Here is a 17285-nt window from a genome sequence, read left to right as displayed (position 1 = left end):
AGTAGAGTTTGTCTATAGTGGCGGTCAAGTTAATCCCTAAATAGGGGAGCGCTGTCTCGGTCCACCCGAATTTAAAATTGTTTTGAAGTTGAGCAACCTGGTGAGCTGGAAGTTTAATATTGAGAGCTAAGGATTTTGAATAATTCATCGCGAGTCCCGAGACTTTGCCAAAATCATCCAGCGCCCTGCATATAATAGGAAGGGAGGTGATTGGAGATGTTATAAAGAGTAAGACGTCATCGGCAAACAAAGCACATGTGTGGATTTGTGAACTGCATTGTATCCCATGTATGTCAGGATTATCTCTGATGGAAATGGCCAGGGTCTCGATGATCATGGCAAAGATTAATGGGGATAGGGGCACCCCTGTCTTGTACCGTGGAGGATTGGGAAGGAGTTTGAATGATATCCTTGCATCTTAATTGTAGCCTCCGGAGTAGAATAGAGAGCCCCTATTATGTTCATAAAGAATTCACCAAAACCCCATTTTTGTAGGGTAGGGACCAGAAAAGACCAGGAGACGGAATCAAACGCCTTCATGAGATCCAGCGAGAGCAGGAAACCCTTTTGTTGGGGTCCCCCATCCCATCTTGAACCTAAGAGCGAAACTACGTCGATTGCCCTCCTGATCTGGTCCAGCCCCTGTCGCAAAACTGTAGCAAAATAACTACGTTTGGCAACTCCGAGTACGAGAGTAGGCCAGAGTAGGCGCATTGGACCCGCTCCGATTCCGCACCCCTAACTATCAGCTCGTAACAATAAAAAAAACTTGAACATACAGGAAATATGTTCCCTATAAGCTAGAAAAACAGGAGTAACCGGGACCGGGGGTGTAGTAGGATATGGGTAGAATGAGAGGGAAGTACAAAAAGAGAACATGGGACCATGTATTGTCTGTCCTTTGTATAGTCCGCTTTGGAGAACAGGATTAATCCCTTTGCGTGCTAAGGGAGAGGCGAGGGGAAAGGGGAGGGGGGAGAGGTGAGCCTAATGGACCTGATCCAGCTCCGGTCTTGTGTTGGGGGAAGGATCTAGAATAGTTCCCTCTGTGAGTTCCAGAGCAATGCCAGCTGACCTAAAGCAAGAAAGTAAGGACCCATTAATTGGGATAAAGTTCCTCTGGGGTAGGTGCTGACTGTGATGCAGACCGAAGGCATCTGGGTGATCAATCCTGTAAGTCGTGCAGGATGTCTGTGGAGACCAGCTGGTGATCTTGGCATATTCAAAAAAAAAAAAAAAACTCAGAGAGGGGGTATAGCATAAACGACCAGATTTGTAGTAGTCCCTTAAAAACAGACTATGTGGGGATAGGTTTCGGTTGGGCATAAATGCCAGGGGTCTAGGAGGTTCCTGACCCAGAAAAAAAGAATTCTGTATAAAGAGGGAGAGGGGCCCCTTTAAATCGGGGGGGGGAGTACTTCTTTAGCTTTCTTATTTCTGGGTGTTAGCCAGAGGGAGGAGATAGGGCTAGATGGAGGTGGACGTTTGGTCATGCCGGAGTTGGAGGACTGCTTGGGAGAAGGTGGATCCTTTGGGAGGAGGCCCAGTTTTTGCATCAGTTGTTCTCCTTCCTGGAATGTGGAGAATCTAAAGATTTGCCGTGGAGATCAAATTTCAGACTGAAAGGGAAAAGCCACCAATACTTAATATTCTTTTGTTGCAGAACCGTCAGAAGGGGCTTGATCGCCCACCTTTTCTGGATAGTGAATGGCGAGATGTCCGCGTAAATATGTATTTGATGTCCCAACAGCTGGATCTGTGAGGTGTTGCGAGCTTTCCTCATGTCCTCTTCCTTGACACTATAGTAGTGTGGCTTAATCACAATGTCATGTGGCAGGCCGTCCTGGCGGGGGGTCCCAGGGCTCTATGGGCATGGTCAATCTCCAGTTTATGGGCCCGGATGTCTGGGATGAGGTGTTTGATCAGAGACTGTACTGCATCTGGAACGTATGTTACTCACTCAGGCAGGCCCCTAATCCTAAAATTAAGCCTTCTGGACCTGTTCTTGAGGTCATCAATTTTTGCCATGGCCCCCTCTAGTTGATTATGCATTTCCTGAAAGCGATCAGTGTTTTGATTAACTCAGTCGATTGTGGCATCAACTTCGTTTTCAATGCGGGAGCCTAGGATTTGGAGATCCACTTTAATATCAGATGTGATCCAGGATGCAGTCTGAGCTAAGCCTCTATCCAGCATTTCTGCAAATTTTGCGAACATAAGTGTAATGTCCTGGGGCTGAGGCGTGTGCTGGGTTGTCTCCTGGTATGCTATATTAGGCCTGGGAGTGTGGGCTCCTGAGGGGGACATAAGCATATGCATTTCATCCAGGGTCTGGTTCAGGAGGGATACTGTGGTGGCTGGTGATAGTGGGCCTCCGCTTGTAGTGGGTGATGGGGCCCCTCCACATACCTCCTTATGCAGTGTGTCCCTCCAGGGAGAGGAACCTGGGATCCCTGTGTGAGCCTCGTGAGGTGGCCGTTCCACTGCCATCTTGGAAATTTCGGCCGCTCCTGGGAGTGCTGCAAACTGAGCTTTCAAGCCTCTCCTCGCTGCCCCCGCTTGCATGAAAACGTGCCCCGATGTTTACCACGTCCTCCGGTCCCGGTTCGAGTTTGCGGGAGTCAATATATCCGATGCAGGGTGCGCGGGATGCACGGAGCGAATGGAACTCTGTGATCAAGCTGCCATCACAGAGCACCACGCATGCGCCTTCCTTGTCAATGATCTCAAGGCAGCTGGGACCATAGTCACCAAGAAAATAATTGGTAACACACTAGGCCATGATTGACTGAAATCCTGCAAGGTCCCCCTGCTCAAGAAAGCACACGTACAGGCCCATCTGAAGTTTGCTAATGAACATCTGAATGATTCAGAGGAGAACTGGGTAAAAGTGTTGTGGTCAGATGAGACTAAAATCAAGCTCTTTGGCATCAACTCAATTCACCGTGTTTGGAGGAGGAGGAATACCGCCTATGACCCCAAGAACACCATCCCCCCTGTCAAACATGGAGGTGGAAACATTATGCTTTTTTTCTGCTAAGGGAACAGGACAACTTCACCGCATCAAAGGGACGATGGATGGGGCCATGTATCGTCAAATCTTGGGTGAGAACCTCCTTCCCTCAGCCAGGGCTTTGAAGATGGGTCGTGGATGACAATGACCCAAAACACACGGCCAAGGTAACAAAGGAGTGGCTCAAGAACAAGCACATTAAGGTCCTGGAGTGGCCTAGCCAGTCTCCAGACCTTAATCCCATAGAAAATATGTGGAGGGAGCTGAGGGTTCGAGTTACCAAACGTCAGTCTTGAAACCTTAATGACTTGGAGAGGAGCTGCAAAGAGGAGTGGGACAAAATCCCTCCTGAGATGTGTGCAAACCTGGTGGCCCACTGCAAGAAACATCTGACATCTGTGATTGCCAACAAGGGTTTTGCCATCAAGTACTAAGTCATGTTTTGAGAAGGGGTCAAATACTTATTTAATTTATTAAAATGCAAATCAATTTATAACTTTTTTTGAAATGTGTTTTTTTTTTTTTGTGGATATTTTTGTTGTTATTCTGTCTCTAGTAACAAACGTATGGTCCGGGGACACACTGTACACCTTTGCTGCCACTGTGCTCTTGCTGGGTGTCCAGTGTGCTCCTGTTCCTTTAAGGGGGATTGGGCTGCCTCCAGGCCCACCTGTTCCTCAACTATCCATTTAATGCATGTGTTTCCATTGTGGAGACACTTATAAATTCAGTAGCCTTAGGATTGCAAGCATACACAGGGTGCCGTGAAGAGGCCTTGCAGCTTATGCATGCGTTTGCAAATGCGTGCTAACTAAACCCCTGTTTCTTTGTTTTTTTTTATGTAATCTTTCTTTTTGAAAATTTTCAAACAGCAGACAAGTAGACATTTAACAAAGAACATAGGTAGAAGAAACAGTATATGACATGAAGGGTCACTCACTGGGTGCATGTAGTCAGCAAGGAAGTTACTTAGGGGTGTACACATTTCGGGGATTGTCCCATATTACAACCGTGATATGAATTCAAACAGCAGTGGGTTTCCCCTATCATCCCTGTCTGGCACAGCTCTGCGGAGGGTGTAAGCCTCCAATCAGAGCTAAGAATCAGACCGCACTTCTAGGCATCAGGCCCATATACACAAAAGAAATAGAGTAAGGGAAATTAAATTGAATTAAAGAAGAAAAAAAAAAACACCTGCTGGTATACTGAGCTGATGTAAACTGTGGCAGTCCCTCCAAGGTTCAGCCCCCTCCACACCTCAGACCCTCAGTGCCCCGAGCTCCCCCTGACCCGACCCCATCAAACAGAGGGGGCCGCCGCCGCTGAGGGCCCTGGGGCAGGCTTCCGAGCTGAATTTGCGTAGTTTACCAAGTGGCCCACTTGGGATAGAACTTCTCACATCTATCCTTATACCGTGCCATCCACTCCTCAGCAGCCATAATATTATTGACTAAAGTCATCCATTCGGTGTGAGTAGGTACTCGAGGTGTCTTCCAGTGGATTGGAATTAGCCGCCGGGCTGCATTAAGCAGATGGGGCAATATGGATTTGCGGTATTGGCTAAGAGGAGTGGTGGGGAAGTGCAGCAAGGATTCCAACGGGGAATCTGGGAGCTCCAAGTCCAGAATAATCTTGATCTGAGCATGGATATCCAACCAGAAGGGTCGTAGCATGGGGCATTCCCACCAGATGAGAAGGAATGAGCCTCTGAGGCCACATTCTCTCCAGCATACGTCTGATAGGGAGGGGTGTGTTTGGGTAAGCTTGGAGGGTACACTATACCACCTGGTCAGAACCTTATAACTATTCTCCTGCATTTTCGTATCTACTGTGCTCGAATGTGTAAGTCTATACACATGGTCCGCTTGAGGCTCGGTAAAGATGTGCTGAAGGTCCCCCTCCCACTCCACAATGAACCCCGGCTTCCCCTCAGTATGCAAGGCCTGCAATAAGTCATACAACACTGAAATGGCATGGGGGATAGCTGATGTTGACATACATAGTCTTTCGAATGGCGAGGCCAGGGTAGGTGACTGGACTCCCTGGGGTAGGCTAGTGATAAAGTGCTGGAGCTGTTTATAGCACCACTCATCCATTAGGAAGGGGCCATACTGTTCCCTCAGTGTGGCCAGTATTAGTAGGCCTTGGTCTTGGACAAATCTGCCACATCTGGACTCTCCATCAGCCGTCCAGGTGCGAAAGAAGGAAGGGTGTTCCCCCGGAGTAAACCAGGGGAAGCCGCTTAGGGGTGCTAAAGGGGAAGTCAGCTGAGCGAGCCTCCCCCCCGTTCAGGGCGTCCCAGGTCGCCAGAGCGTGGGCGGCCAGTGGAGAGACCAGCACCGAGAGACCCCTATGTTCCCGGGGGACCCATGGGGCATGTGATAGGTTACGACATGCCAAGAGTTTGTCCAGGGGTACCCAGAGTTTGTAAGGGACACTATGGTACCAGTCCATAATGCGCTGTAAAGCTACAGCCTCAAAAACATGCTATTGAGGGTTAAGAAGAAAGTCCTGGGTAAAGTGATTGGCACCATCTGCAGGAAAAACAATATACGAGGCAGCACATTCATTTTAAAAACACTGACTCGGCCCATCCAAGAAAATGCAACCTTGTCCCATCTTTTCAAGTCCATTCTAATAGTGGAGAGTAATGGTGCATAGTTACACTCATACAGCAGAGAGCAGCTCGTGGGCAAATAGACCCCCGAGTACTTCAAGGCGGTAGGACACTATGTAAATGAGAAGGCAGATTGCAGCTGTGTACGCCGATCCGAGGGGACATTCAATGATAGGATCTCTGACTTGTTGTAATTTATTTTAAAATTGGACAGCAGGTTAAATTCTTTCAACTCTGCCGTAATGTTAGGCAACGATGTCAGGGGGTCAGAGACATAGAACAAAACATCATCCGCGTAAGCGAATATCTTGTGTTCTGTCGGACCCACCTTGAAGCCTTTGATATCATTATTGAGGCGAATCCTATTAAGCAATGGTTCGAGGGTTAGCGCAAAGATGAGAGGGGATAGTGGGCATCCCTGGCGTGTCCCATTGCTAATCGGGGATGCGTTGGACAATAATCCATTCACCTTCACGCTAGCTGTCGGAGAACTGTACAGGGAGGATATCCAAGCCAGCATGTTGGGGCCCAGTCCAAGCCTGGTCAGAAACGTTCTCATGAAAGTCCAGTCCACCCTGTCAAATGCCTTCTCGGCATCAGTGGAAAGCAAGAGACAGGGGTGTGTCATCTCCTGTGATTCAACCCAGTGTATCAGTTGGAGAGCCCTATTAGAATTATCTCTAGCCTCTCTGCCCATAATAAATCCCATCTGGTCAGGGTGAATCACCGTCTGGAGGATCGACTTAAGTCTGTTGGCCAATATTTTGGCCAAAATCTTAATGTCAGTGTTTAAAAGCGATATAGGCCTATAGTTTCCGGGTAAGGTATGGTCTTTCCCCTCTTTTGGAAGTACTGTGATGTGCACCATAAGTGCTTCAGAGGGCATTGCCGTACCGGAGGCCAAGGCTGTGAAATAGGTACACATGGGACTGGAGAGCACCTCAGAGTATTTCTTATAGTAGGCATTAGTGTAACCATCTGGGCCGGGGGTTTTTCCATTGGGGAGGTCTTTCACCACCGTGTGAATCTCCGATACGGAAATGGGGCTATCCAGCTAGCTGTTTGCCAACTAAGGCCTCCAACTGTGGGAACTGGGCCTCTGTGAGATTTTGGAGAATGCGGTCAACCTGTTGGGCCGTGCAAGGTAGCAGGGAGATGGTACAGCTGAGCATAGTATTCCCTAAACATGTTAGCTATTTTCAAAGAGTGGACCACTGATACACCCATTGTGGAAGTGAGTTAATGTACATCCTGTGGCACGTTGGCGTTTGAGGGCTCTTGCCAGCGGCTTCCCACACTTGTTACCAAATTCATAGAATTTATGCACCAGATGGCACAAACATGCCTTAATTTTAGTGTCTAGTAGTGTAGCTAACTCCTGTTGAAGGGAATGTAATTCCGACTGCCATTGCAGGGCTGACGTTTTTCTTGTGTGTGACTTCCGCCATATGTATTTTAGCATGGGTTGGGTTGAATATGTGGGTAGGGAACGGACCTAAGTGCTTGTTCGTTAGTTTCCAGGGCATGCATCCAGCGCTCAATACCTTCTGCCATTTGCAGGATGGCAAGGGGAGGAGGGCAATGAACTAAGCAGCATAAAAGGTAAGCATTCTTCTACAAAAATGATGCACTGCATGTTAACGTACTGTAATACATGAGATGCATTTGATAAAGTTAAAATAATCCTTTAATTATTAAAAAAAAGGCTTTTAAATTACCGTAGCAAATTAAAGTTTATAAACAAATTATAAACTTTAATAGCAAATTAAAGTTTATATGGGATTTTAGTGATCAAATTCACATATACTGTATAAAATTTCAATTTTTTTGCATATTGATATAGTTATGTTTACTGACTTGGTGCATTAACTTACCAAGAACTGAAGTTGTTTCCATATCTGAGATTTCTGATATCTCTGAAGTCGTCCTCAGCATGTGACCAGACACAATGGCAGACTCAATTCTTGCCCAGTAAACAAAGTATGACTGAACTACTGATACACTGTTAAGGAAAGGAACAACAATTGTAATTCTCTCAGTTCTTTTGCAGACAACTGACCTGTGTGACTTAAAAAGAACTTTATAAAAGAAAAATTTGTATCCTTGGGCGGTGAATGTGTATTTCGTGCCTATGATACAAACATTATGCCTACCTTCTGATATTTAGATCTAGGTAAAATAAAAATGCTTACATTTAGTCAACAGCCAAATACACATATGAAATATAAGCATGGCAGATGTCTCACCTGCTAAACAATTCTCAGAGCAAGAGACCTACTTTTAATCTGCTGCTATTAAGAGTATTTCATGTATGATTAAAGGTGCCCTTAGAGGGACAATCTTTTTCTCACTTAGGCCAGACCTTTTACCACCTACCCATCACAGTTGGTTTGGATGCTGCCCCCAAGTCATGCACACACAGAGAGACCAGAGACCACCAAACAAACAAGGGAAATTATCCCCTTTCCCTTACAATTCTGTAGCCTTATTTACCCACAAGTGGGAAGCAAAATAAGGGAAAAGAAATAACAATTTGTAAATGTTGAGGTTTTCTGGTGCCCCCTTGGCCTGCTGCCATAGACATTGGCCCACAGTCAGCCCAGCTAATGGCCTCACTTTGCACTGTAGATAATCTTGCTAGTAATAATAATAATTTATTCTAGATAAAATGTAGTTTGTTGTACATTAATTCTTTTAAATAGTTTAAATATGTAAAACAGGTTCACTGCAACGTGTGATTGGAAAAACCATCTAACATATTTCTGCACACAAAATAAAAAAATCATCACTTTTAGAACAAAATGATATAAGGTAAGCACATCATTATAATGTTTTACAAGCAGACTTTTGAGAGGAAAAAAAACAAATAGTTTCTTCATTGGGTACTAAATTATTTTTAGATGCCTATAAACTACAGAAAAGCATTTCTTAAACTGAAAGTGCTTTAGGAACACTCACAAGAATTTAATGTCTCCAACTGGCTGATCGGGTGACTTCCACACAAAAGACAGATTTCTTTTCAAGGACTTGTCTGAATGGGTCACTGTGTCTCCATCTTCAAAGCAGCGCAGTAGCTTAGAGCCAGGTGGAATAAACACAAAGGATCCAGCAACTTGGTCATTCAATACTCTACGAGCTTGAAGGAAAAAGCCCATAAAATCCCTGGTGCTTCTTACAGTTACTGCCAAAGGAAAAGGAAAAAAGTAAGTATACATTCAAACATGCAAACAGATACACATACTACACACTTATGCCCCGTACACACGGTCGGACTTTGTTCGGACATTCCAACAACAAAATCCATGGATTTTTTCCGACGGATGTTGGCTCAAACTTGTCTTGCATACACACGGTCACACAAAGTTGTCGGAAAATCCGATCGTTCTAAACGCGGTGACGTAAAACACGTACGTCGGGACTATAAATGGGGCAGTGGCCAATAGCTTTTATCTCTTTATTTATTCTGAGCATGCGTGGCACTTTGTGCGTCGGATTTGTGTACACACGATCGGAATTTCCGACAACGGATTTTGTTGTCGGAAAATTTTATATCCTGCTCTCAAACTTTGTGTGTCGGAAATTCCGATGAAAAATGTGTGATGGAGCCCACACACGGTCGGAATTTCTGACAACAAGGTCCTATCACACATTTTCCGTCGGAAAATCCGACCGTGTGTATGGGGCAATATACTGTATACATTAACACAAACACACCTATCATTTTTTCCAGTGTACAAATCTGGAAAGTTCTAATAAATAAACTAAAAACTCCCACCCACAACTCCACAAGAATGTTGGGATGGGAGAAAGGAATACAATTGGACTTTAAGTGTGCCACCAAAGAGAGTGCAAACAATATATGTAAAACACAAATTTTTTTATATAAACATGAAACAAATATCTGGTTGCGTAATGACAAACCTGGGGGTTGGGAAAAGAGAACGGAAAGAGAAAAAAAATCACTAGACACATGCTAATGTGTTGTTATGGCATAGATTTTGGTGTTGTTTTGTTTGGGTTCGTGTTATGGATGGCTTTCTTGTGTTGGACTGCTGCTTGTGCGGGAGATGCTGTTCTCTCTGTTGATTCCACCCCCTTGCCTTCTCTCCCCCCTTCTCTCCCCCATTTGTCTCCGGCAGTGTACAGGGCCGAGTTTAGCAGATTGTCAGATTCAGGGGAGCGTGTGGTAGGACATTGGCAATGATGTTACGTCTGTTTTTTTTGTTCCCAAAATTGTCATTGGCACTTTCGGAGAGCATGGCCTACCACTATGGCTAAGAGGTAGAGCTGTGAGGGGGGGGGGGGGGGACAAATGATGGGCAGTCCTTATATATTCACTAAGAATTTTGCGTTAAATGCTGAATGCGGTATTTGTTCGATTTAGCGGTAATTACCACATTATTTAACCACTTCAATACAGGGCACTTCCCCCCTTCTTGCCCAAGACAATTTTCAGTTTTCAGTGCTGTCGCTGTTTAAATGACAATTGTGCGGTCGTGCTACACTGTACCCAAACAAAATTTTGGTGGAGACAAGGGTCGACTCGGGAAGGGGAAGTTCCTGCACCTATTGTCTGAGAAAAAAAGCCCTGGGCTGAGTGTACAAAACACGACAGAAAACCACTGAAAGTAAAGCCCCATACACACTATCAGATTTTCTGCTGATTTTTTCCTTCAGATTTACCAAAACCATATAATATGAGGTCAAACCTTAGGAGTTTCAATTTGTATGCAATCAGGCAGACCCTTGCACTACATGGTTTTGGTAAATCTGAAGACAAAAATCAGCAAAAAAACTGATTGTAAAGGAAAAGAAATGTCTCCTCCTGCATATTTCTGAAGTCCAGCACCTGGCTACATATGCATATATTATGGAGGGTTGGTGTTAGAGATAGGGTTACAGTAAGGGTAAGTGTTAAAGTTGAGGTTAGTGTCAGGATTAGTGTTGTAGTTGGGCTTACAGGAAGGATTTATGGGAGGGATAGTATGGGAGTTATTGTTAGGAAGCGTTTGTGCAAGTACAAGTACCGATACTTTTTTCAAGTACTCACCGATACCGATTACCGATACTTTTTTTTAATGTCATGTGACAGTTTTTTTGTATTTTGTAAATAAGTACTTTTTCTCCTTCACTGATATGTGCTAATGAGGCTGCACTGATGGGGCACTGATAGGCTGCACTGATGAGGAGGCACTAATATGCAGCACTGATAGGATTGGGTGGCACTGATGAGGCAGCACTGATGAGGAAGCCCTAATATGCAGCACTGTTGGGCACTGATAGGATTAGGTGGCACTGATATGCAGCACTGATGAGCACTGATAGGTGGCACTGATTAAGCAGCACTGATAGGTGGCACTGACTTATGGGCACTGATAGGTGGCATGCACTGATAGATGGGCACTGATGTGTGGCACTGACTGGCTGGCACCCGAGGGATGAGCACTGATAGGTGGCACTGATTATGCAGCACTAATGAGCACTGATAGGTGGCACACACTGATGGCTGGGCACTGATAGGTGGCATGCACTGATGTATGGCACTGATAGATGGCGCTGACTGATGAGCACTAATAGGTGGCACTGATTATGCAGCACTGATAGGTAACACGCACTGATAGGTGGCACGCACTGATGGGCACTGATAGGTGGCACACACTGATGGGCACTGATAGGTGGCACGCACTGATAGCTGGCACTGACTGATGGCTGGCAGTGGCACTGGCTGGATGGGCACTGGCTGGATGGCACTAACAGATGTCACTGATGAGCACTGATTGATGGCTGGCACTTATGGGCACGAGAGGATTTATTTTTCTATGCTGCCTCTACGACGCCCATCTTAGTACACCTTGCACTCAGCCTCAATAAAGCAGCAGCGGACATCTTGTTACACCCAGCCCTAGCTATATGGGCTGGGTGTAACAAGATGTCCACTGCTGGCATACTGTCGCTGAGTGCAGGGTGTACCAAGATGGGCTTCGGGATTTTCAAGCACTGACGGTGTAACGGCAACACAGAGCATCACTTCCATTACCGAATGTGACGGCTCTGGTCGCCGATCCCGATAGATGATGCAGCTGTGCCCTGCACTCTGCACCCGTGCCAGCTTACCTGCTTGAGGACTCGCTCTCCGCTCTGCCCTCTGCTCTGCATGCTGACTTACTGTTGCACATCGCCTCTCTCCCATCCCATATATCGGCTAAGGCATTAGGAGCATTTGTGCGAGTACAAGTACTCGCGCAAATGCTTGGTATCGGTCCCGAAACTGATACTAGTATCGGCATTGGGACAACCCTACTCTTCAGCCTACAAGGCATTACAGGCAGATCGCAGGTGCAATGCCTGGATCCTACAGACGCTCAGTACACTGTGTGCTCATACCTCAAAAATGGGCAGACAGTTACTGAATGGCAGGAAGAATCAATGGACCATAAGGGTGCTTAGTAGCTTAGTAGTATCCTTGCAGTGCACTGAGAACTACAAGCCGTCGGCCGCCGTGATTTGTAGTTCAATCATTTACAGCATTCTGTGGATGAATGATCCAGCTGTGTGAGCACAGCCATGCACGGCCGTGCTGTTTTCTAAATTCTGACAGCAGGTACAGGGAGAAGATCCCCTGCCCACTGTCACAGGAGAGGTGGCAGGAGCTGGAACATGTTACATGTTCCACCCTAAATACAGAAGGAACATGTTACAGAGGTAAATGTATCCTTTAACCACTTCAGCCCTGGAAGGATTTACCCCCATAATGACCAGGCCATCTTTTGTGACAATTGTGTGGTCATGCAACGTTATACACAAACAAAATTTATGTCCTTTTTCCCCACAAATAGAGCTTTCTTTTGGTAGTATTTGATCACCTCTGCGGTTTTTCTTTTTTGCGCTATAAACAAAAAAAAACAATATTTTTAACTATTTGCTATAATAAATATCCCAAATTAAAATAAAACACACAAAAAAAAAAAACTTCTTCAGTTTAGGCCAATATGTATTCTTCTACATATTTTTGGTAAAAAAAAATCGCAATAAGCGTATATTGATTGGTTTGCACAAAATTTATAGTGTTTACAAAATAGGGGACATATTTATAGCATTTTTATTATGAATTTTTTTTTTTTTTTAACTAGTGTAGCAGGTACTTCTCCAGGCTGATTGAATCCACACGGGAGAGAGCTGCCTGCTAGCAGCTGCATGGGCTTTCCCCTTCCTCACCTCTCACACACACACAGATGCACAGAACTGTTTACTTTGTAGCCTCCCTATTAGAAGAGACTGAGAACCAATCATCAGGGAACAACAGCAAAGAACTGTGGAATATGACTGACTTGGGAGGGGGGTGTACTGCAAATCCCAGGCTGCACTGCAGAGAGTCAAGAGGATTGTGGGAGAGACTATAAAAAGCACAGGGCGGACCAGGCCGAGAGGCCTTGTTTCCTGGATCCCATCAGGAGAGCAACCCTCAGTTGCTGTTTGAGGGGCCTAGCAAGGGGCACACAGTCTGCAGCTCCAGCCCAGAGGAAAAAAACCCGCATGCTTCCAGAAGGATGCTCCACAGCAACGCGGAATGTCATGTATTCGGCCGATTCAACGTATCTGAGACTGAAAGCCATCGCGACACATCTGCAGCCAGGAGAATCGGTTGATCACTCTTTGGAGGACCACTGAATGCGCACAGGATTGGTGAGGGGGCTTTGCCCAGGAATCTTATTGCCTTCCATAAAACACCACACCTGAATACTGTGCACAGACAAGTGTTATCCGGATCACGTAGAGGAGTGCGATATCACAGCATCAGCTATTTTACATTCCTACGCATTACCCTGTTACATTGAGGGACCCTTGTCCACAGAGCTCCTACATGCCGGTGAAGAGAACAAATGCAAAGCTTTGCTCCTAGAACATTATTGTTGCTCTTAAAGGGGACACGCCACTGGTGTTTGTATTACTTCATTGTGTGTGTATTGGAGGCACTATAGGCCGGCCTGGGGTTCCCCTTTAGCCATAGTATTCTACATCAATCAATAGCTTGTTTGGGGAGTCTATTTAATCTGTGTATGTTGTTATTATTATTTTATTGAGAACTGTTTAACCACTTCAATACAGGACATTTATACACCCTTCCTGCCCAGACCAATTTTTAGCTTTCAGTGCTCTCACACTTGGAATGCCAATTACTCAGTCACGCAACACTGTACCCAAACAAAATTTTTATCATTTTTTTCATACAAATATAGCTTTATTATGGTGGTATTTAATCACCACTGGGTTTTTTTTATTTTTTGCGAAATAAGTGAAAAAAAACATTTTTTTTACGTTTCTATGATAAAATTTTGCAAATAAGTCATTTTTGTTCATAAATTTGGGCCAAAATTTATACTGCTACATCTCTTTGGTAAAATTAACCCAAATTAGTGGATATTATTTGGTCTCTGTGAAAGTTATAGAGTCCACAAGCTATGGTGCAAATTATTAAAAAATTGATCACACCTGATCACACCTGATGCACTGATGGCCTATCTCATTTCTTGAGGCCCTGAAATGGCAGGAAAGTACAAATACCCCCCAAATGACCCCTTTTTGAAAAGTAGACAGTCAAAGGTATTTAGTAAGAGGCATGGTGAATTTTTTGAAGTTGTAATTTTTTCCCACAATTCTTGGGAAAATTAGGAATTTTTTCACAAAATTGTCATAATAACAAGTTATTTCTCACACACAGCATATGCATACTTCCAATTACACCCCAAAATACATTCTGCTACTCCTCCCGAGTATGACGATACGACATGTGTGTGACTTTTACACAGCCTGGCCACACAGAGGTCCAACATGCAGGGAGCACCATCAGGGGTTCTAGGAGCATAAATTACACATCTAATTTCCTAACGACCTATTACATTTGTGAAGGCCCTGAAGCACCAGAGCAATGGAATTACCCACAAAATGACCCCATTTTGGAAAGTAAACACCCCAACATCTATTCTATGAGGCATAATGAGTCTTTTGAGAGGTTCATTTTTTTCCACAATGCTTCGGAAAACGTGGAAAGAAAATTAAAGCATATTTTTTTTTACACAAAGTGGTCAGTTTATAAGATATTGCTAACTCAAAGCATGTATATAGCAAAAATGACACCCCAAAACACATTCTGCTACTCTTCCTGAGTATGACGATACCACATTTGTGAGCCTTTTACACAGCCTGGCCACATACAGAGGCCCAACATGCAGGGAGCACCGTCAGGCGTTCTTGGAGCATAAATTACACCTCTAATTTCCTAACAACCTCTTACACTTTTGAAGGCCCTGGAGCACCAGGACAGTGGAATTACCCACAAAATGACCCCATTTTGGAAAACAAACACCCCAACGTATATTCTATGAGGCATTATGAGTCTTTTTAACTTTTTTTTTTAAACAAGTCTTCAGAAAACATGGAAAGAAAATGAAAATTTTTTTTTTTTTTTTTTTTTTTACACAAAGTTGTCAATTTATAAGATATTTCTAACACATAGCATGTATATAGCAAAACTTACACCTCAAAACACATTCTGCTACTCCTCCTGAGTATGACGATACCACATGTGTGAGACTTTTACACAGCCTGGACACATACAGAGGTCCAACATTGAAGTAGTACCTTGAGCACCAGGACAGTGGAATTACCCACAAAATGACCCCATTTTGGAAAGCAAACATCCCAACGTATATTCTATGAGGCATGGGCTGCAGATAGGTACTCGCGTACTCTGATGGGCTAGAGATAGGTACTCGGTTACTCTGATGGGCTGGTGACAGGTACTCGGGTACTGTGATGGCCTGGTGACAGGTACTCGGGTACTGTGATGGCCTGGTGACAGGTACTCGGGTACTCTGATGGGCTACAGATAGGTACTCGGGTACTCTGATGGGTGGTGACAGGTACTTAGATGGGCTGTGACAGGTATTCAGGTACTCAGATGGGCTGTGACAGGTACTCAGATGGACTGTGACAGGTACTCAGATGAACTGTGACAGATACTCAGATGGGCTGTGACAGGTGCTCAGGTACTCGTGTACTCAGATGAACTGTGACAGGTACTCAGGTACTCGGGTACTCAGATGAACTGTGACAGGTACTCAGGTACTCAGATGGACTGTGTCAGGTACTCGGGTACTCAGATGAACTGTGACAGGTACTCAGATGAACTGTGACAGGTACTCAGGTATTCGGGTACTCAGATGGGCTGTGACAGGTACTCGGTACTCAGACTGTGACAGTTACACAGGTACTCGGGTCCTCAGGTACTCGGGTACTCAGATGGGCTGTGACAGGTACTCGGGTACTCAGATGTACTGTGAGAGATACTCAGATATACTGTGACAGCTACTCAGGTACTCAGGTACTCAGAGGGGCTTTGACAGGTACTCGGGTACTCAGATGGACTGTGACAGGTACTCGGGTACTCAGATGGACTGTGACAGGTACTCAGGTACTCAGATGAACTGTGACAGGTACTGAGATGAACTGTGACAGGTACTCAGATGAACTGTGACAGGTACTCGGGTACTCAGATGGGCTGTGACAAGTACTCGGGTACTCAGATGGACTGTGACAGTTACACAGGTACTCGGGTCCTCAGGTACTCGGGTACTCAGATGGGCTGTGACAGGTACTCGGGTACTCAGATGTACTGTGACAGGTACTCAGCTACTTAGATCAACTGTGACAGGTACTCAGATATACTGTGACAGCTACTCAGGTACTTGGGTACTCGAGGGGCTGTGACAGGTACTCAGGTACTCGGGTACTCAAATGGACTGTGACAGGTACTCGAGTACTCAGATGGACTCTGATAGGTACTCAGGTACTCAGATGAACTGTGACAGGCACTCAGGTACTCGGGTACTCAGATGGGCTGTGACAGGTACTCAGGTACTCGGGTACTCAGATGGGCTGTGACAGGTACTCGGGTACTCAGATGGGCTGTGACAGGTACTCAGGTACTCAGATGGGCTGTGACAGGTACTCAGGTACTCAGATGGGCTGTGACAGGTACTCAGGTTCTCGGGTATTCAGATGGGCTATGACAGGTACTCGGGTACTCAGATGAGCTGTGACAGGTACTCAAGTACTTGGGTACTCAGATGGGCTGTGACAGGTACTCAGGTACTCAGATGAACTGTGACAGGCACTCAGGTACTCGGGTACTCAGATGGGCTGTGACAGGTACTCGGGTACTCAGATGGGCTGTGACAGGTACTCAGATGGGCTGTGACAGGTACTCAGGTACTCAGATGGGCTGTGACAGGTACTCAGGTACATGGGTACTCAGACGGGCTGTGACAGGTACTCAGGTACTCGGGTATTCAGATGGGCTGTGACAGGTACTCGGGTACTCAGATGGGCTGTGACAGGTACTCAAGTACTTGGGTACTCAGATGGGCTGTGACAGGTACTCGGGTACTCAGATGGACTGTGACAGGTACTCAGATGATCTGTGACAGGTACTCAGATGAACTGTGACAGGTACTCAGGTATTCGGGTACTCAGATGGGCTGTGACAGGTACTCGGTACTCAGACTGTGACAGTTACACAGGTACTCGGGTCCTCAGGTACTCGGGTACTCAGATGGGCTGTGACAGGTACTCGGGTACTCAGATGTACTGTGAGAG

At 45.4% G+C, this 17285-nt stretch overlaps 1 protein-coding gene across 1 annotated transcript in view; it reads right to left on the bottom strand.

Moving 5' to 3' along the window:
• REELD1 (reeler domain containing 1) overlaps window positions 1-17285 on the bottom strand; it is a 97537-nt gene that overhangs the window by 33467 nt on the left and 46785 nt on the right. Inside the window, exons 3-4 of the mRNA XM_073611051.1 lie at window positions 8589-8811; window positions 7505-7632 (exon numbers count right to left, since the gene is read on the bottom strand). Coding sequence (XP_073467152.1) covers window positions 7505-7632; window positions 8589-8811 — 351 coding nt within the window. The remainder of the gene's footprint in view (window positions 1-7504; window positions 7633-8588; window positions 8812-17285) is intronic.

This window comes from Aquarana catesbeiana, linkage group LG01 (genome assembly GCF_042186555.1).
Source record: "Aquarana catesbeiana isolate 2022-GZ linkage group LG01, ASM4218655v1, whole genome shotgun sequence".
NCBI lineage: Eukaryota > Metazoa > Chordata > Amphibia > Anura > Ranidae > Aquarana > Aquarana catesbeiana.
Note: the sequence above shows the minus strand (reverse complement) of the source record. Positions and strands in the feature narration are given on the sequence as shown.